Source organism: Camelus dromedarius, chromosome 17, assembly GCF_036321535.1.
Source record: "Camelus dromedarius isolate mCamDro1 chromosome 17, mCamDro1.pat, whole genome shotgun sequence".
Classification (NCBI taxonomy): Eukaryota; Metazoa; Chordata; class Mammalia; order Artiodactyla; family Camelidae; genus Camelus; species Camelus dromedarius.
In genome coordinates, this window is record NC_087452.1 from 3,827,575 (window position 1) to 3,848,277 (window position 20,703).

The following is a 20,703-nucleotide window of genomic DNA, read 5'->3' on the forward strand; positions in this document are numbered from 1 at the left end:
GGGGGTCTCACCCTGGGGCAGCAGCAGTGGACAGGCAGATGGGGACCTGCCCTTGGGTGTCTGCAGACATTAACCAAAGAATGCCCCAACTAGGGTGCCCACAGCCCTGTGCAGGGAGGGTGCGGGGTCTCAGAGGCTGTGGACGAGGCAGAAGGGACAAGACTTTACCCCAAGAGCATTTGCAGGGTTTCAAGTTTTAGGAAAACAGCATGAACAGCTTTGCAATTTGAAAATGTCCCTCAGGCTGTTTCAAGGAGAAGTGATTCCAGGAGAGGCAGGAGGGGGTGAGGCTCGGACCGATGAAGTTGTCTTAGACCGATGAGAGGTGACTGGGGGTGGCCTCTGGATGGGTAGGAGGAGGGGATGGGGTGTCCGGGCGCCTCCGGGGTTCTTTGAGTGCAGCGCGGTGGAGGACTGGGCTCCGTCAGGCCATGCCACGCATTCAGTCCGCGACTTTGGTCACTTAACTCTGCCACGCCTTCCTTCCCACCTGCAAAATGTGTGTAATAAAAAGGGCCTCCCTCGCAGGTTGTCACTGTGAGGAATAAACACCATAATCCCTGTGAGGCTCTGGGAACAGTGCTCCCTGGAAGCCTCAATAAACATTAGCTGCTTTTATTCCAAAAGGCTTTTTCTGCCTTGTAGGTCTTGACCTGCTGTGTGCCAGGGGCTGTGAGGGGGTCCCAGAGTGCAGCTGCTCCCCCGTTTTGCAGATGGGGAAGCAGGCGGGGGAGAGGAGGGCTCTGCCTGAGGTCCCACAGTTGGGAAGTGGGGAGGCAGGAAGGCCCCCCTAGCCTCCCATGCTGCGTGGGGACCCCAAAGTGCCCCTCCCCTGCCTGTGGCCCTGAGCTAGGGGAATGGAGGTGACACTGGTGCCACTGTCCTGTGACTTTCAACCCAGCCAAGTCACATCCTCATGGGAAAAGCTGTATTTTAGACTCACAAACCGTCCCCAGGGCAGGCGAGGGGTATCAACCTTCCTTGGCGGGTGGGTGAGAGCAGGTGGGGACATTAGCAGGAGGGGAGGGGAGCTGTATGGAGTGGTAACAGCCAAGAAAGTGATGGGAGAACATTGTTCGCCTCTCTCATTCATTCATTCATTCACCCACCCTCATGAGCTGCTTTGTGTCCAACCTTCTGCCTGGTGATTTGAGGGACGCAGGTACCCCCACAACAAGATGCAGCTCCTGAGATGCACCCTGGCTGGTAGGGAAGCCAGAGCAAAGACACATCGTCACCAAATGTAGTTGCGCTGATGGTGGCAGCCTGGGGTCCTGGGAGCCCCCTTCCAGCCTGGGAGATCAGGGAAGGCTGCCTGGAAGAAGAGAGGCCAAAACTGAGTCTTGGAGACACCCTGGGGACTTAGCCAGGGGGACAGAGTCGGGAGGGAAGTTCAGCGCATGGTGAGACTTAATCTGCACACTGGGACCTCTGGGACTGCTGGGCCTTTGGGACACAGGTTCCAGATAGGGGTGGGGGAAGCCTGCGGGGAAGTACGGGCGAGGAACAGTGGTTCATCCTGAGACTCCGGCTGTGGTCAGTGGACGCTGCTCTTGAGTAAGCTGAGGGATGGCGTCACCCAAAAGTCCCTAAAGAACTAGTTCCAAGTTCCTCAACAGAAGGGACTTTGGCTCGGCTGAGTAATTACTCACAGGCTGGCCTGCCCAAGGTTAAGGGCTGGACCATCCAAGGCCAGAGGCAAGACCATCCAAGGCCAGAGCCTGGGCCACTCAAGGTCAGAGGCTAGACAACCCAAGGCCAGGCTGAACCCTACAAAGCAGAGATCCGGCTATTGAAGGCTGATTGTAAAAATCAGTTTCAGGAGGAAACCCTCTAGCAGCGCTGGGGGCAGGAGCACCAGGATCCCAGTGTGAGCCACACGTGGCCCTGGCAGCCCTCATGACATCCCTCAGCTCAGCCTGTCACACACAGACCTTTGCCTGTACCTCCTCCCCGATGTGCACCCAGACCAGCATCCTGTGCACCTGACCCCGACGTGCACACAAACACGGTGCGCACAGCCCCCCCACCCCGCTGTGGGGAAGCTCATGACTCAGGCGGCCCTGTGGGGCCCCTGCGGCCTCGCCTCTCCCGGCTGCGGGCCCAGCCCCACCTTCCCCGGGCAGCTGTCTGTGAGAAGGCCCTGCCCCCTCAGAGCCGTGGGCCAGGGTGCTGCGCTCCCCACCTGCCAGCGTGCAGACAGGGCAGACTCTGCACCCAGTGACCAGGGAGGCCCCTGTGGCCAAGAGAGGCCCTTTGAACGTAACACCTCCGAGAGCCCCCACCGATCTGCTGGTCCCCCGCTGCTCTCTGACTCTGAAAGAGGAACCCCTGGTTGGTGAAGCCCGAGGCCTCGGAGCTCCCTCCCCTCACCCCATTGCACAGCCTGGTCCCCACCTTTGGCTGTCTCCCTCCCCAACCTCTGCCTCCCCCAGTCAGGCCCCTGCTGTCACCTCCCTGGGCATCTGCAGAAGCACCCTCCCGGGCCTCCCTCAGTCATTCTCCTCCTTCCCCACTCCATCTGGGAGCCATCTCCTGCCTCCTGGACTCACGGCAGCCAGAGGCTCCCCCAGCGCTGCCCAGCCCTCCAGCCCCGGCAGAGCCCCCTCACCTCTGTGTCCTGCCCCTCCAGGGCCCGCGGGCTGCTCCCTCCAGCCTTTGTCCTTGTCCCCTTGCGGGACAGCTCTCCCTGCAGCATCCTGCAGATCTCACTTACAGCTCACTGCCTCAGGGAAGCCCTTGTGGACCCCAACATGGGCTAAAGCTCCCTGTGAGAAACCCTCCGGAACCGCTTGGTATCACCTTTCGTAGGACCTGCGGCCTTTGCGGTTATGTAATTATATGAGTTACTTGATGGAAGACTGTCTCCCCTATGAGGCTGGGCTGAGGATGCGGACCATGCCTGTAGGGCTCCCATAATGTCCCCCATACCTGGCACATAGCAGGTGCTTGGTCAGTGGTTGTTGAATGAAGGAAGACCTCTGTCCTAGCATTTTATTCACCCAGGAGAGGGCAGGACCCTCAGAACTACCCAGGGAATCGGGTGTGAGGGGTCACCCTGAGGGCCAGTGGGTCTCCCAGGCTGAAGTGCACAGAGCAGGATGGCCTGCTGTGGCCTGGTTTTGTGAAGCTGGGCGGTCAGTGTGGCCATGTGGACAAAACAGGGGTCAGAGAGGCCCCTTTGGGAGAGTCTGTCTGGCATTGCCCAGGAAGGGGTCTCCAGCAGCAGAGTGACCATCCTGTCTGCCCGGCAGATGTCCTGGGGTGGTGATACAGCCATCCATCCATCCCAGCATTTAGGGATAGTGACTGTGTCCCATGCTGGAAGACCTCCCAGGCCACTGGGGAGGACAAACGCCCTCGTACTGTGTGGTAAGCAGTTTGATGGGAGGAGCTCCTAATACTGCTTCAGGGCTCAAGGAAGTCTTCTCAGAAGAAGGGCCATTTAGACTAGGCCTTGAGGGATGCCTAGGAGTTCACTAGAAAAGACTTTCCGGAGGAGGTGACATTTGGGCTGGGCCTTGAGGGGGTGCATGCAAGTTGACCTAGAAAACAAGAGAGGAAACACATCTTCTCCGGATGCTGAGTTCTCTTTAGGGACTCCTGTCCGCCACACAGCTGGTGAGATCTGGGCCCTGCTCATCCACGCCAGACTCTTGCATACACCTTGTGTGTGCCTGAATGGGAGGGAGCATCTCGTTGCCCTGTCCTGGAGCCGTGAGGTTCATCCAGTTGTTGTGTGCGCTCACCTGGAGTGGGAGGGATCTCAGAATCGGTTCAGTTCCAGGCCAGGTCTAGGGAGCACCTACTAAGCGCTGGACTCCAGGGAGCCACTGAGGAAAAGACCCAGTGCTGCCCTGAGCAGAGACCGGACATCACTGGCCAACTCTCCTCCGCGGGCAGATGCATCATCCCATTTTCCAGAAGAGAAAACTGAAGCCCAGAGGATGATGTAGTCTAGAGGGGGCAAAAGGGTCCTGAGATGAGGCCCTGGCTGCAGAGGGAGGAGGATGGGACAGAGAGAAGAGCTGCCCCTGTGGGCACCTGACGAAAACCCAGGCAGTTCGGGGATCCATCTAGCTAGGGCAGGGCACGGGCATAACTTTCCAGAAGCTGGAGTTGGTGGGGGGAATGGTAGCAGCAGCAACATCGCCTCCGTATCAGTGGCTTTAATAATAAATGTCATTGATTATCTATTGTGAGTCAGGTGCTGGCTCCACGCTCTCTAGGGATTATCTCATTTGATTCCCACAGCCTGGAGAGGTGGGGACTCTTAGACCCATTTCACAGGTATGGAACCTGAGACCCAGAGAGGCAAAGGGACTCACCCTGGGTCACACAGTTGGGAAGCAGAGGGTGGGGATCTGAACTCAGGTCCCAGGACCACAGGATGGCAACTCGATAACCTTGGCTGGACCCCCCTCCTGGAGAAGATTAAACAGCCAGGCCTGAAAATTCCAGCTCCACCTTGAGCAGCTGGGTGGCCCCAAGCAAGTCACTTCCCTTTTCAGAGCCTCGGTCTCGTCCTCTGTCAGTGGACCTCATAGTCCTGCCGTGTGAAAGATTGTGTTGGAGACTCAGTAATCCTGTGGGGGCTCCTGGCTCAGCTGCCCCTTTCCCCAGGAAGCCTGCCTTCTTTGCTCCCACGGGCCTGGTTGGCAGAATGCTCCTCTGTATATCCTCAGGGCATTGAGACTGCTGTGTCCCAGAGCATACAGTAGGTGCTCATTCAGTGTCCAATGGAATGAGCATGGTCAGACAGGCCTGGGTTCAAATCCAGGACCATGGCCTTGCCTCTCTGAGTCTCAGTTTACTCATGCATCAAATGGGGTCAGTAGCACAGACCTTCAGTGGTTTTTACCAGGGCTGGCTGAGAAATGGCTGGTGCACAGTAGGTGCTCAGCCCACATCGCTCCCTGTCCTCTCAGATCTGGGCTTTCCCTTGTCTCTGCGGCTCCATTCGTGGACCACCTACTATCTGCTCAGGGATCACCTGCCCCCCAGCCTGCCCCAGCAGCTGTCCCCTGGAGATGGCAGCAGCCCAGGAATGTGGGTGGGGTCCCCCGGGGCGGCCCTGCACCCCCCCCCCCACTGCTGCTGGACAGAGGCCTCAGTGTGGAGCTGCTGGGGTCCTTTCACGGGCCCAGACCCATGACTGGACGTCTGAGAATGCCGCCCATTATCCGACTCACAGAGCACAAAGGGGCCACGCGGGGGCTCGGCAGGCCAGGCGCCCGGGATGGGTGCAAGGGGGCTCCGGGTCCCCACCCCAGCTTGCCGCCTGCTGCGTCCCCACCGCAGAGGGCAGGGATGTGCCCAGAGTCAGGAGAAGGCGTCTCCCACACGCAGGAATGAGAACCATTTCCTCCAGCCCCTCAGGGAGACAAAGACAGAACCGAGTGGAGGAGCCGTCACAGGCAAGGACAGGCCCCCGTCCTGAGCCCTGAAACCAGGCCTAGAAGGCCACCCCTGCCTCCTGCCCATCCTGCCCCTGGGGGGCATCCAGTGGGGGAAGCGGAGGGAACATTCCAGAACTCTGAAGCAGGCTAAACCCCCTGGTCCTTCGCAGAGTCTGCGGTGGGGAAACACCAGCTCTCTGTAGCTGAAACACAGCAGCATGGTGGGTGCTGTGTCTCCCGTCGGTGCTGCCGCTCGGGTCACCCAGCCCCTTGAGGGCCACTCCAGTAGGACGTGGTGGCAATGACAGGAGACCCAGTGTGGCAGGACAAAGCTGGCTAGAGAAGAGGCAGGGGTCACTTCGGGCTACCCCTCTGCTGTGTGACCTCAGGCAGGTCTCTAGGCCTCTCTGCACCTTGGTGTCCCAGTTTCTGAGAAGAGGGGAGGGAGGCCTGGTGGAGGGCTAATGACAGGAAGTGATCTTGTGCCTTTGTGCCTTTGACGGCACTGGCATGGACGCCCCGTCTCAGTGGCAGCGCCGTGAAGATGGAGGGCATCATTATCTGGGTGTGGGGGGCTCTCCCAGGAGGGGTACAGACTATGGATTCGAGGAGCCTAGGAGAGAGGACCCTGTGAGTCAGAGCTGGAAAGTCAGTGGACACCCTCCTTCCTGACATGCTGGACCTGTGACATGTGTATGTTTTTCCATCCTCACAGCAGCCTGGTGAGAGGGACCATGCTCCCCTTTTCCAGATGAGGAAGCTGAGGCTCAAAGAGAGGTGGGGCCACCATGGTCACCCAGGTGGGTAGGGGCCGACCTGGGCCTGGAACTCAGGTCTCCCAGCTCCAAGGCAAGAGGCAGAGGGATGCCACGGCCCAGAGCAGGGTTTGGAGGCCTGTGAGCTGTGCAGCTGTGGGCAAGTGGTGACACCTCCCTGACCCTCAGTGTCCCTGTCTGTAAAATGGGGCTGATAAAACCCACCTCTCCGGGTTGCTCCCAGGAGGACATGAGACAGGCAGAGTCCCAGAGGAACTGTGGCTGTGGCTCCTGGCACCATCAGGGCCCACGCTGGGTTACCGAGCTGTCCCGAGTACTCTGTTCCTGTCATCAAGGCGTTGCAGGAGCAGGCAGTGTGTCACTAGCACTTCCTTCAAGGAAAGCCTTCGCTGAGGCCAGGCCCAAGGGACAGGAGGCCAGGGGCCCCCTCCTCCCTGCGCAGCCCTGGCCTCACTGTTATTCTTTCCAATTGAAGAAGGAAAACATTTCCTCCTCCTCCTCGTCCTCACGGCTCTGCCCTGGGCAGCCCGAGGGCCGGGCAGGGACGGGGCAGGGTGGGGAAGCCCCCACCCAGGTGGCGGTGAGAGGCCGGGTCACCCACCCTGGGGCATCCAGGCAAGGACCTGCCCCATCTGGGCCACTGTGTCCCCAGCTCCAAAGGCACTGGATCAGGTTACTGTTTCCCAAATTTCAAGTGTTTTGTGCCACTTGGGTTATGACCTACTGCATATTTGTCTTTAAATTAACTCACATTTTAAAAACTTCGATAAATGCATTTACCAAGCAAGCTTTACATCATTATTGTACTTGGAAAGCCAGTATCACTTGGCAAAAGCAGAAAGTAACTGTAAATATTATAAAGAAAACAAAGAGCTGAGTAAATTCTAGAATGCTGCGCCTGAGACCTCCTCTCTATTAAAAATGAACAATGACAAATGTTAGCAAGGCATTGAAGACACATTAGCCCCAGAGAGCGAGCTTCTCCTTGATAGAATCAGAAGTCTTGAGCAAAAACTGAAAAGGGCCTGAATCACAGAGTGAACCAGGTTAGCTGGCAGTCACTCCAGGGTTGGTTAATCTGGATTAGTTAATTCAAAGTGAGTTAATGCTGGTGCCGCCTAACTTGCCCTCCTCGGTACCATCCATCTCCCCTTCTGGGAGGAAACCCCTCTGCCTCTTAGCAAGGTCAGGGAGATGTGGGTTCTTCCGTTCATTCGTTCCTTTCTTCATTCTCTCAGCCCACAGTAATCAGCACCTCAGTAGGGCCGTGGCAGCCACCCTGACCCATCCTGGGCTGCGAGAGCTCCCAAATGATGGGCGGAGGCAAGAAAGCGTACGATCTGGAGACAGATCTGTGTTCAAATCCTCACCTTGCTAATGCCCCCCCCAGTGTCTCGCATCTGTGAAATGGGTTCAGTGACCTCTGCCTTGTCAGTTGGTTGTGAGAATCGCATGAGATTGCATGGAGCAGTGATGGGCACAGTCGTTTGCCCTTGGTGGACACTGGCTCTGCTCGCTGCCTTGGGGCCCTGATGGGCCATCGCTCAGTGTAAGGGGAAAAGCTGGCATTTGCCTAATGCCTGCCATGTGCCCATCACTGTGCTTTCTGGCACCTTACGTTCTTCACATCTTATAACCTCCCAGGGCTGGTGTGCTATATGATTGTCCTTGTTGTACAGACAAGAAAACTGAGGCTCAGAGAGGGCAAGTGCCTTGCCCTAGGCCACACAGCACTTCCGTCTACAGCTTATGCGAAGACACGTGGACCGTGGCTGTGCCTTCTGTGGCTCACCTGACGCTGCATACCCGCAGCTCCCCGCAGCTCCCCGCAGCTCCTGAGTCCCAGCGCTCAGTTGGGCAGGTAGTTTGTGTCCAGAGTGGCCAGAAATGGAACCATCCACTGTGTGCCAGGCTGAGCTGCGACCACACAGAGCATTATCCTCAAGGCTCAGTGGGGGGAGCTGCAGGATGTGGCAAGATGAGCCTGGAGACAGGAAGGAAGCTGGGAGGGGCCAGAGGGGGAGAGGTGGGTGGGAGATAGGGAGGCAGAGAGACAGAGACATGGAGAGAAAAAGAGATACACACACAAAGAGACAGAGTGTGGAAGGGTGGGGGGAGAGACTGGGAAAGAGAAAGACAAAGAGAGAAACCGGGAGGAGCAAGAAGACAGACAAAACCAGAGACAGGGTGGGGAAGGTTCGAGATCAGACGGGGAGGGAGATGACAGCTGGGTGATGGGGGAGGGCTCTGGGGAGAGGTTGAGTGAGGTCCACTGAGGCAGCCTCCTGCACCCCTGCAGGGCACCCCAGTCCGCTCATGCTGATGGCAAAACACGAGTCCTCTCCACCTGGAGATGCAGGTGCAGACGTCAGTCCTGTCCAGCTGTAGCCTGAGTGGCCTTGAGCCCCAGCGGTGGGGGATGGGGTGTCAGAAGCAGAGCCTCTGATTTCCTGTGTTGAACACTCCTGGCTATCAAAGCAGTGGCCCAACAGACAGAGGGCTTGGAAAAAGGCCCACGTGATGGGCAAATGCTGATGGCAGGAAGGCGAGGGTGTTGGGGTGAGGGAAGTGGGGGATGGCTGTAGGCCTGGCCTTTCCTGCCTACACCGTGGGGCACAGAGAAACCCCCAGCCTTCCTTCCTGGCCAGGTGGGGACAGGTGAGGGAGGCCAGGCCACTGTCAGAGCCAGGACCATGGGCACCTGCCACGTGAGCCCCCTATTCTGAGAGGCCGTGGGGCCGGGGAGAGTTGGGGTGATGTTCGGAGCCAACAGACTTGTGAGCTCCGCATCCATCTTGGGTTAGTCCCTTCACCTCTGAGACCTCAGGCTCTGAATCTGTAAGGTGGGACAGTAGTCGTATCAGCCTCAGAGGGCTGCTGTGAGGAGAAAGGGAGTCAGGACACGTGAAGGGCTTGGCAGGGTGCCTGGCAGTGGCCAGACCCATGGATGCTGTCACCCAGGCTCTGTGTTCCTGTTCTGGTCGCTGCCTGCCTCGGCCCTGGTGCCTACCTGCTCCTCTCAGTTGAAAGGAGAAGCTGGCCCAGTGCCAGCTGGCCTGCGGCTGATCTTCCTGATCCTCCACTAAATCTGGGAGGATTTTAGGTCCTTCCAGAGTCCCGAATAAGGTGGGTGGAGGATGGCTGGATCTCCAGAGGAGGCAACTGTGGGCCTCCTGGGGCCATCACGCCCCAGGACCAGCGCCTCACTCTGGGTGTTTTCGCGGCTCAGCACAGGCCTGGAAGAGTTCCTCTCCACGATCCCCTGATTTATATGTCTGACCCCTGAGCTCTGGTCTCTGTACCTGCCACTTGTCAAATCCCTTTTGGGGCTGCAGTTTGGGGGACAGATCGTGGGATCCGAGGGGGTGGTGCCCCCTGTCCCGCTGACCCTAGGGGTGCCCAGGCCCTTGGGTCGAAGGCCTGGACAGTGCTCTGTGAAAGGGAGTGGAGTGTGAGGTGGGGAGGGGCTGGCGGGATTGTGGGGTTCAGGAAGGCAGAGAGGGAGAGTTGGGGGTGGACAGAGGTGGAGGAGATAGGAGGTCAGAGGGATGGAGAGAGAGACAGAGCGTCTGAAGGGGAGGCGCAGAGGGAGCCAGGAGAGACGACGGAGAGAGCCGGGGACAGAAGAGCAGAAGGAGAGAAGAGGGAGAGAGAATAACGCGGAAAACTGGGCGGCTAGGGGGGCGGTGGGGACAACACAGACGGGAGGGAGAAGGAGAACCAGAGACAGAGAAAAGGGGAGACAACACCCTCGGAGTTTGGGTGGGGGACGGGCCACGCAGACAGAGACAGGGAGACAGAGACACACAGAGGAGAGAGAGACGGGAGAAAAGAGGAAGGAAAAAATAAAACAAGCCCGAGAGACAGGCCAAGTAGCCAAGAGGTGGAAAGAACTAAGGCAACCAGTGACGGAGGCAGAGGCAGCGCCGGGAAAGGAGCCTCGGGCCGCGGGCGCCTAGCGGGAGGGTCCTGGAGGGTGCGGGGCGGCGAGAGCCACCGACAGCAGAGCGGGTGCCGGGCGGCCGGAGGGCGGGGCGGGGCGGGGCCGGCGGGAAGCCGGGGGCGGGGGCCCGGGGCGCGTGGGGAGGTGGGCCCGGGGCGGGAGGGGGCCCGGGGGCGGGGCGCGGCCGGGCGGGGCGCGGCGCGAGGGCGTGTCTGCAGCGGAGCCGCCCCCGCCCCGCCCCCGGGTTGCGCGGAGCGGCTGAGCCCGGCCGGGGCGCCGGGGCCGGGGGCGGCTGGCGCGGGCAGGAAGCGCCTCGCGGCCCGGGCCCGCCCCCCGCCTCCTGCCGCCTCCGGGCTCCCGGCTCCCGGCCGCGCCGCGCCCCATGCACTCGCCGCGCCGCGCAGCCCGCGCACGCCCGGATGGCTCGTCGCGCCGCGGGCGGCGCACCCCTTAGCGCCCGGGCCGCCGCGGCCAGCCCCCTGCGGCCGCGCCCGCCATTCCGGGACCCGTCGTGCCCGCCGCTGCTGCTGCTGCTGCTCCTGGGGGCGGCGCGGGCCGGCGCCCTGGAGATCCAGCGCCGGTTCCCCTCGCCCACGCCCACCAACAACTTCGCCCTGGACGGCGCGGTGGGGACGGTGTACCTGGCGGCCGTCAACCGACTCTACCAGCTGTCGAGCGCCAACCTGAGCCTGGAGGCCGAGGCGGCCGTGGGCCCGGTGGCCGACAGCCCGCTGTGTCACGCCCCGCAGCTGCCTCAGGCCTCGTGCGAGCACCCGCGGCGTCTCACCGACAACTACAACAAGATCCTGCAACTGGACCCTAGCCAGGGCCTGGTGGTCGTGTGCGGTTCCATCTACCAGGGCTTCTGCCAGCTGCGTCGGCGGGGCAACATCTCGGCGGTGGCCGTGCACTTCCCGCCAGCCGCGCCGCCGGCGGAGCCGGTCACCGTGTTCCCCAGCATGCTGAACGTGGCGGCCAACCACCCGAACGCGTCCACCGTGGGGCTGGTCCTGCCCCCGCCCGCAGGCACCGGGGGCAGCCGTCTGCTCGTCGGCGCCACGTACACGGGCTACGGCAGCGCCTTCTTCCCGCGCAACCGCAGCCTGGAGGACCACCGCTTCGAAAACACGCCCGAGATCGCCATCCGCTCCCTGGATGCGCGCGGCGACCTGGCCAAGCTCTTCACCTTCGACCTCAACCCCTCCGACGACAACATCCTCAAGATCAAGCAGGGCGCCAAGGAGCAGCACAAGCTGGGCTTCGTGCGCGCCTTCCTGCACCCACCGGACCCGCAGCCAGACGCCCAGTCCTACGCGTACCTAGCGCTCAACAGCGAGGCGCGCGCGGGTGACAAGGAAAGCCAGGCGCAGAGCCTGCTGGCGCGCATCTGCCTGCCCCGCGGCGCAGGCGGCGACGCCAAGAAGCTCACTGAGTCCTACATCCAACTTGGCTTGCAGTGCGCGGGCGGCGCGGGCCGCGGCGACCTCTACAGCCGCCTGGTGTCCGTCTTCCCCGCGCGCGAACTGCTCTTTGCGGTCTTCGAGCGGCCGCAGGGGGCCCCAGCGTCACGCATGACCCCCGCCGCGCTCTGTGCCTTCCGCTTCGCAGACGTGCAAGCCGCAATCCGCGCAGCGCGCACCGCCTGCTTCGTGGAGCCCGCACCCGACGTGGTGGCCGTGCTCGACAGCGTGGTGCAGGGCACCGGGCCGGCCTGCGAGCGCAAGCGCAACATCCAGGTACGCTCAGGTAGCGGGGGTGCCGGGGACCATCCCAGGGCGCCAGAGGAAGAGTGTGCGGGTAACTGGACAGGTTTTGCACTGAGCAGGTCGCAGGTGTGAGCGTGCGGGGGCCCAGATGTGCGTGTATGGGGACTCGAGTGTGTACTCTGGGCTACAGGTTCATTTTCGGTGTCTTAGGCATACTCGCGAGGGTACAGATGTCAGCGGAATCGGGGGCACCGGCATGAATATGGCCCAGGTGTGCGCTAGGTTACAGGTACTCACACCTAGGTGTTCATGAGGGGTCTGGGTTGTGGATGGGTACACAGGTGTGCGCTGAAGAGAGCCAGAGGCTTATATACATCCCAGGTGTGCACGTGAGGGTCAAAAGAACGGGCTGAGCAAAGTGAGTGCAGCGTCTGACCAAAGGTGTGTTCTAGGCTGGCTGTGTGAGCCCGTCAGGACTGCCTTTGGGAGTTGGCACATGTATGTGCAGGTGTGGCAGGTGCGCAGGGAGGCATGCACCAGGGCCCTGCAGATGTGTGTGGGGGCTGGCAGCAAGATGTGTGCCCCACACTTGTGTGTCACTGAACTGGGACATGCACCAGACATGGGGGCTGCAGGGAAGGTGATAGCACTTGTGAAATGCTTCCTAAGCGTATCACATTGGTGTAACTCTAGGTTTTAACAACAGCCCTCTCAGGAAGGCTCTGTTCTCATCCTCATTTCACAGATGAAGAACCTGAGGCACAGAGAGGTTAAGTAACTTACTTAAGATCACACAGCCAAGAACTAGCAGAGATAGGATTTGAATCCAGGCTGAATGACCTCAGCATCTGTGATCTTAATGCCACCAAGCCTTTGCTGCCTTACAGCCATGGAGCTCAGAGTGTGTGTGTGTGTTGGAGTCGTCTCGGTGGCTGGGGTGGGGAGGTGCCGGTGCCGGGAGAGTGGAGGGAGTTGAGCAGGACTGTGTGCAGCACCGGGGAGGCCCATGGAGCTCACGAGGGAATGAGGAGAGCCAGGTGTAGGGCCATAGGCAGCTGGGTGGGAAAAGGGCCCAGGTGTCTGGGGTTGGGCAGGGGTGAGGGGGGCCAGGTTGGGGGATCGGGGTGTGAGTTGATCTTGGGGGGGATGTGACACAGGGGTGCAGGAGGGAATTTTGTGTGGTTCCACTTAAGGAAGTACATCAGCAAGGGGTGACTTCTTCAGGGGGCCCTGGGAGGAAGGTCCCTGTGCCTTGTCCACACTCTCCATCCCGGGCTGAGTCTGGGGAGTTTGTTTCAACCCCAGCCTTGGCCACTCCCCTGGGAAGCCTTAATCTCTCCCTCAGCAAAATGCAGAACTCAGCCTTCCCCTGGGGATTACAGAGCTCTCCTTGGGACCAGATCCCCAATGGCCCTGCCCCATCCTTTCTGCATGATCCTCAGGCCCTGGCAAGAAGCTCATGAGATTCATTATCCTCTGTGGGTGTGCCCAACACTGGGGCTTTGAGAAAACACAGATTCCTTCGCCCGCAGCTGGGCCCCCGCACTGCCCACCACCCGGCTGGCTAGCTGCCCTGAAGTAGAGGTCGCGGTGGGTGAGCAGGGCACACTGGCCTTGGAGCGGCTCTGCCACCCGCCGGGGGCCGCCCAGCACCGTGGTTGGGACATCCACCATTCCCCGCCCCCTCAAGAGCCACATCCCCGCATGGGCTATCTTCTGTGGCACAAGCTTTTGTTTCCAGGAGTCTCAGGGCTGGAGGAGGTGAATGGGGAGTCAGCCCCTGCTTGATGGAGGGGAGACCTTGTCGGCAGGGCCGAGGTTGGGTCAGCCCCTGGGGCCTTCTTTGGACCTTTCCAGGCCTGTGTGTCCATCCAGGCCCTTGGTGTGAGGCGATCTGTGGGATTCCTCAGGCCACCACGTTCTCCCCTCCCCCTCTGGCAGGAACCGTCCTGATTCCCACGGTCCCTCGTCCCCAGCCTGGCCTGGTGCAGTGACTCACTCTGCTGAAGGGGGCTGGGGCTTCCCTTTCCTTAGGGGGCAGGGCCTCTCCAGGGACACAGTCTCAGGGACAGAGTGGCCAAGGGCCTCCTCCCCACCCCAAGGTGGGGTGGATCCTGGCCCTCCTTGGCCACCCTCCCTGCATCCCCCCTCCTCCCCTCCCCTGTGCCTGGCTGTGGGCACAGGCCAGTGCTGCTGAGCAGTATCTCCCAGAAGTGTCCAAGGCCCCAGGTCTGGGCCCCTGGCAGCCTCTGGTTGCGGGGTGGGTGGGTGATGGTTACTCTTGCTCCAGGCTGTTGTCAGTTACAGGCTAAGAACTTGGACTCTGCACCCTGGGTTAAATCCTACTCTGTCACTTCCCAGCTGTATGACCTTGACAAGTGACTTAACCGCTCTTAGCCTCAGTTTCCACGTCCGTAAAGTGGGGACAATGAAAACACATCTCTATGGATTGCTAGCGACTGAATGAATTAACTAACGTAAAGCACTTGCACCTGGCACGTCACGAGTGCCTTGTAGATGCCCGCTGCTCTTGTTCTTACTGCCCCAGGAGCCTTATTAGCACAGGTCTGGGCTTGGTCCTGGACAGCAAATAGTGAGTGACCTATTTGGTTTGTCCTGCAACAGTAAAGACCCTACCTCTAGCCCCAGATGGAAGCCTCAGTAAACATTTCTTAAGCCCCTACTGTGTGCCCAGCCCTGTGCTATGCTCTGAGGACCAATGGTGACTCCCTCAGTTTCTGCTCTCGGGGATTGTGCACATGGCCAGGCACTTACAGCCCAGAAGGATGGGTGCTATGATGGGAGACCCCGGGTAGAGGGAGCCCAGAGAGGGGCATCCAGGCCTCTGGGGGACATGGTAGCAAAGCAGAGGCGATGGATGAGCAGGAGTCGGCCATGTGAAGCTGGCAGGAGGAAAGGTCCAGGCAAAGGGAACAGCCTGTGCAAAGACCTGGGGGTAGGAAACAGCAAGGCAGGCTGGGGCAGTGAAAGGCGGTCAGTGTGGCTGGGGCCGGGGGTGAAGGGGTAGGCGGGGGGCATGAGTGGGGGCGGGGGAGGAGGGTAGGCCTGCGGTGTGGGTGCAAGTGCAGGTAGGCTGTGTTGTGAAGTCAGGACCGGGTCCTGGGGACATGGGGAGCCATGCAGGGGTTTAGCCACATAAGTGATCTGATCTGAACCAGCACCTCAGTTTCCTCCTCTGTAGAGTGGGACCAATCATCCTAGCACCGACCTCACGGGACTAAGGGAGGGACTACCACAGGTGAGCAGCTAGTAGGTGCCCGGCACAGGCATTTGCAATGACTCTGATTGTTTTCAATATAAGCAGTTTGGAAAGCCCTTAGGTGGCTGGTGAGAAGGAAAGATGAAAGGCGGGGGAGTCGGTGGGAAGCTGGTGCTACCTTCCAGGCGAGAGATTCACTTCTTCATTTGCAAGTATTTTTTGAGCGCCTACTGTATGCCAGGCTCTGTGGCAGGTACTGGGGGCGGCCAGCCAGGCCCATGCTCAGGGAATGTGGCGGGCCGGTCTGAGGGCGCAGAGGGAAGCCAGGGCTTTGGGACAGATTCGGAGGCCGGGGTGTAGCCTGAGAGGTAGGGGCGGACGGGATGGAGGAGAAGGGAGCCGCCCAGTCTGGCCCAGCGTTGGGGTGGGAGTTGGGGTAGGGGTGCAACGGGGTGCGTACTGGGGCCTGGGATCCCCTTTCCTTCCAGCCCCATCTGGCCAGACTTCGTCAGCACCAGATGGCCTCAGTGGGGATGGACACGGGGGACAGGATCCTGCCCTTCCTTCTCTTCTCCAGGGATATCTGACCCCCAAGCAGGGCGGCTCAGCGAGGCCTCTGGAAACCAGCCTTGTGCTTTTGCTCCACGGCCCCAGCCGGGGCGGTCTTGGGTATCTCCCCGCCCTGCAGGCTCTGTCCCCTGCTCTCCACCTTAAAGATGGTGAAGGCACTGGGAACCTTTCCCCCCGCAGCCTTCAGAGGGCCTCCACTTTGTCCCTAATTGTTTCTGGCATATTTGGGGCCTTTGGCCTATTTTGAGAGAGACAGTGAGTGAGAAAATCAGCCACCGTCGTGTGTGGCTTGGGTCCCTTTCCTTAATTCACGTCTGAGGTGAAAGTGAGTTGGGAAGTTGGCGTGTGGTGTCGGTGGGGAAACTGAGGCACAGGCCCACCCAGGAAGGTGAGGGTAGTCCAACTCCCTTCCTCAAGTCTTTCTTCTCAACCTATGAATGACCATAATGTTTGCACTTTTAAATTGAAAGGAAAACTGACAGGGAAATGTTAATGTTTTATTTTCAAGGTGTCTTTTTATAGTCAAGGTGGAGAAAAAACCCCCAGGCGGTTTTAAACTGGCATGCGGTGGGTGGGTGTCAAGAAGGCGTTTTCTGAACCAATTTAGGGGCTGAAATGCTGGGTGGAGGTGGAGGGAGCCAGGTTCCAAGATGGGCTTTCAGTTTGGAATTGGGCTGGGGGTGGGGAGTGAGATCCCCGTGGCCGAGGGTATGAGCAGAGATACTTGTGCGACTTAGAAGGGGATTCTGGCAAGATTGGCCAGGACGACCTTCTAGCCTAGAGAGACAGACAGGTCTTGGGCCAGGAGACGGTTGACGTTCCTCCCTACCCTGGGAATGTCATCAGTCTTGACTGCCAGGTACAGGAGGGTAAGCAGTGTGACCCAGGGTGAGTCATTTACCTCCTCTGGGCCTCATGCTTTCTCACTGTAAAATGGGACAGCGTCTCCTTCTGAGGATGTGGGCAGATTGAAATCTCACATGAACTGCCCAGGAAACAGCAGGTAGAGGTGTAGTACCAGGAGAAAAAAAAAAGAAAAGTGTGCTCAGTCTGTGGAACATCCAGGGGGGCAGGAAGCACTCAGAGGAGGGAGGGTTGGGCCCTTGGAGGAGATGGGACAGAACCGGGTCCTGAAGATGAGCTGGTGTGTTTGGTGCCTCCCAGCCGAGCTCAGAGGTGGGGGAGGCACAGAGAGCGGGCCTGGTGTTGCTGCTGTGACGGTGCAGACGCTGAGCATCTGGTGGACCTGAGGGGTGTGTGGACGGTGGGGTGGGTGCCCTCTCTCCAGGCCTGAATAACAGCCATCACCGAGCCCTCAGTTCTGAGCAGGGATGCTGTGCGACCCCTTCACAAGCACCAGTGCGTTTGATCTTGCAGCACCCCCACCCCCCACCCTGTGAGGCAGGAAGCACTGTGATCCCTAGTTTAGAGGTGGGGAAACTGAGGCCCAGGGTCTCGCAGCTGGTTAACAGAAGTAGGGGGCTGCAGACTGGCTGTGGAGTCCGCCCTGGCTGAGGGCTGGTGTTAGCTGTGGACTCTCAGCTGGGGGTCCTGCAGTGACCCCCATCCCATGGAGATTTGGGCGGGGCCCTTTGTACAGAACCACCTCTGTGATGGCACCTCCACGCAGGCATGGAAACTGGGAGCTGCCGCTGCAGTAACTCAGCTCCCAAGCTGAGTGAGGCTGACTAGGGCTTCTGCAGAGGCCGGCCCAGAAGTTGGGGGCTGGGGCTGATTGGGCCTCTTGAGGGAGGCAGGGGGGCAGGGAGGCACCTAGTTGTGTTCATCTCTGAAAAGGTGATTGGGAGCTCCCCGGCCCTTTGGGTGTGAGAATGAGAGATGTAATCAGTTTGAATGACTTGACAAATTGCTTTCAACACGGACCCCCGCCCTGACCATGCTGGGTCCTGGGGCTTGGCAGGCCACCTCCGGGACAGCACCTCACTGTCCAGCATTTGCTAGGAGGGTGGAGAGTTTATCATGGTCTGGCCACGCCCACAGTTAAGCCTGTCACACCCAGGCATGCCCAGGGTGAACCCTGGCACCAACTCCCTGGATTCAAATCCTAGCACTGCACCTTCCTAGCTGTGGCCTCCGGCAAGTCGCTTACCTTCTCTGGGCCTTCATTTCCCCATCTGTAAAGTGGGCTCAGCACAGAAAAGAACAGGGCAGCCTGGCGTTCAGCGGAGGCTGCGTGTGCGGTGGCCGCTGCAGAAACACCCTCTACAGGAGTCTCTCTGCCCGCTGCCATGGCTGCTGGTTTTCACGGAGGGTAAGGAGACAGGCCGGGTTCCAGTCCTGGTTGCTAGAGGGTGGAGAACGGACACCGTGTATACGGAAGACCGCATGAGGCCTGAGCCCCTGGGGGGCATGATGGGTCCCTTCCCCTTTCTGGACCTCAGTTTCCCAGTCTGAGTTGGGCTGTGGGGTGGCAAGAAAGCCCTCACTCTGTCTCCAGAACAGCTTCCATCAGCATTGTTATTTTACTGTTGTTTTTTCCTGGGAACTTACTCTGTGTTGGGCACTTTGCAAAAACACTTTACATATAGTGTGTATCTTTTAGGCACCCCCAAAATGGAATGGGGTGACTGCTATCCCTAGTCTACAGAAAGGGGAAACAGAGGCCCAGAGAGGATAAGTGACTTGCCTGAGGTCACACAGGGGTCAAAGGTGGAGCAGGTGTCTGGCTGCAGGGCCTGTGCTCATCGCCTTTGCTCCTCGGTTCCTCTGAGAACACTGACCGAAGGGGTGTGAGCCACAGGGGCCCTCGAGGTCACAGTGGGAAGGGGTGAATGGGACCATTTTAAAGGTAAAGAAACTGAGACTCATGGATCTTCCCCTGCTATGGCTGTTGTGGGGAGTAGTGATATCCTGCCAGTGAGGCCTGCAGAGCTGCCGAGCCCTGTGCCCAGCATGTCCCAGGCTGGGGCCGGCCCCCCTGGTACTGGGCTCCTGTGCCCCAGGTCTGCAGCCATCTCCATCTTTGCCCACCAGAGCCCAGACCTCCTGGGACACATCTCCTGCCAGTCTGTGCTGCTGGTGGAGGGTTCTCTGGAGTGTGGCAGGGAGGGGGCTCAGCTGTGTTACATGGCAGCCCCTCGAAACCGATGAATCAGACCCCACCCCTTCCTCCAGGAGCCCCCAGACCATCAACAAGGAGATAGCAACAGAAAGTACACCGTAGCCGGAACTGCTCACTGACCAGCCTCATCTGAGGGAGTCAGGGAAGGCTTACTGGAGGAGGGGGACGTTGGAGCAGGACTTTGACAGATGGGGCTGGGGAAGGCATTCCAGGCAGAAGACACAGTAGGAGCAAAGGCCCAGAGATATGGTAGAACATGGTTTGGGTAGCAGGCAGAGATGAAGCTGAGAGTATGTGAGGTCTAGGGTGCAGGCCAAGGATTTGGACGCTGTCCTGTGGGCTGTGGGGAGCCGGCAAGGCCTTGAGGGAAGAGTGAGACATAGTGATCTGGTTTTACAAGGGACCTTGTGGCTGCTGGCCCCACAGTAGTCCTGCCAGGTGCTGGCTGGAGCAGGAGGCTCTCTCCCAGAGCCCCCACTGTGGCTGGACCAGGTGACTCCCCAGGGCCTCTGCAGCTCTGCCGGCGGTGTGGGGATTGCCATGGAAACCAGCTGGTCCCCATGTGGGGACAGGCCCAGAAAGTCTCCTGGCACCAGCCACGTGGATTTGGATCCTGGCTACCCCCAGAGCTCGGCCGTTTTCTTCTTTCCAAAGCCCGTGTTGGGCCAGGGCCGAACCCAGCAGGCCTCCCAGAAGGGCCCCTGCACCGCCCACTCCCGCTGATACTCGATGCCACTGAGATCTGCCGAGATCTGCCCGGCCAGCAAGGCTCGCCCCGCCCAGCCCACCATCCTTTCCTCTGAAACACGATAAATCACGCGCTGCGGGGAGGAAGCTCGCAGCTCCATTACGAGGCCCAGCGGGGCCCCAGTGGGGCGTTAATCATGGAGTGCTCTCTGCTCTGATCGGTAAATAATGGGGGGGCTGTGGGCAGAGGCCTTGAGGTAGAGGCGGGCGGGGAAAGGAGCTGAACAGGGATCGCTGGTCACCTCTGCCCACTGTGCCCCTCTCAGAGCTCGTCTGCCATCTGTATTTGGGGTGATTGAGCCCACTAGAAGTGGCCACAGCCTTGATAGGCCTCAGTTTCCCCAACCTGCAACCCAGGGCCTTTCCGGCCCCCGGCAGCTATTGGCAGTGCCCGACAGAGCAGTGGGTGGAGGGACTGTGGGTTAGGACGAGGATTCTCGAGCCAGCCTGCCTAGGACTGAGGCTCATGTCTGACTGTTCTGGCTGTGTGACCCAGGGCAAGTCACGTCACCTCTCTGTGCCTCAGTTTCCTTGGCTGTAAAGTAGCAGTAACTTACGAGGGTACGGTGAGAGTTAAATGAGGTTGTACAGGCAGAGGGCTCTGCACAAAGTAAACCGTGGCTACTTGTTGTGTATTGTTGATTCTTCTGTGTTGTTACTATAAAGCTGTCCCTTCCCGACTTGGGGATGATCTCTGAACTGGCACATGAGCAGCTAGAGAGAGGGCCCCCTGTCGCCTCTATGTCCAGCACAGGGGGACCCTGCCCAGAGATGTTTGCTGAGGGCCCCTGGGCTGTGGCCACAAGCTGTTGTAAGAGGACTCTGGCACTGAGGCCAGCACTCCCAGGGGGCCGCGAGAAGGGTGTGAGTTCCAGTCCCCAGGGCCCCTCAGCCCAGAGGAGGAAGGCCGAATTTCCCCAGGAGAGGCAGCTGTGCTCTCAGCTGCTCCTGCCTGCGTCCCTTCAGGGGAAGAAGCTGGGACTGAAATGTTCCAGGGTGAGGAGGGGCTGGCGCTGTGGCTCTGCCACCCGCCCCCGCCCCGTTAGAGCTGGCGGGAGGGAGCGGCTGTTCCCCGGCCAGGGAAGAGTCCCGCTGCCCATCCCACACTGCGCTCCTCTGGGACCCAGGGGGAGGGCTGGAAGCGGGGCCAGGCCGGGCCGGAATGAGAAGCAGCTCCGAGAAGGGGGAGCTGGGTGTCTGGGGGCCGCGTCCAGCTAACAAAACAACGGCTGCTTGAGTCAGCGGCCGCAGCAGCCGTTC

General features: G+C 59.9%; 1 protein-coding gene and 1 long non-coding RNA gene across 4 annotated transcripts in view; one reads left to right on the plus strand and one right to left on the minus strand.

Annotated features, from left to right (window-relative positions):
* Positions 1–192: 192 nt before the first annotated feature.
* Positions 193–2,789, minus strand: LOC116158297 (uncharacterized). The gene is made up of 3 exons (XR_004142612.2): positions 2,186–2,789; positions 1,110–1,315; positions 193–490 (listed from the first exon to the last, which is right to left on the minus strand). It is a non-coding gene; the product is annotated as an uncharacterized LOC116158297 (long non-coding RNA).
* A 7,677-nt stretch (positions 2,790–10,466) lies between these two features.
* PLXND1 (plexin D1) overlaps positions 10,467–20,703 on the plus strand; it is a 48,965-nt gene continuing 38,728 nt past the window's right edge. The window contains exon 1 of one of the 3 annotated variants that reach the window (XM_064496227.1): positions 10,467–11,854. In XM_064496227.1, the coding sequence (XP_064352297.1) occupies positions 10,538–11,854 (1,317 nt within the window). In that variant the 5' untranslated portion in view covers positions 10,467–10,537. The remainder of the gene's footprint in view (positions 11,855–20,703) is intronic. The other 2 variants (XM_064496225.1, XM_064496226.1) reach the window with 2 other exon arrangements.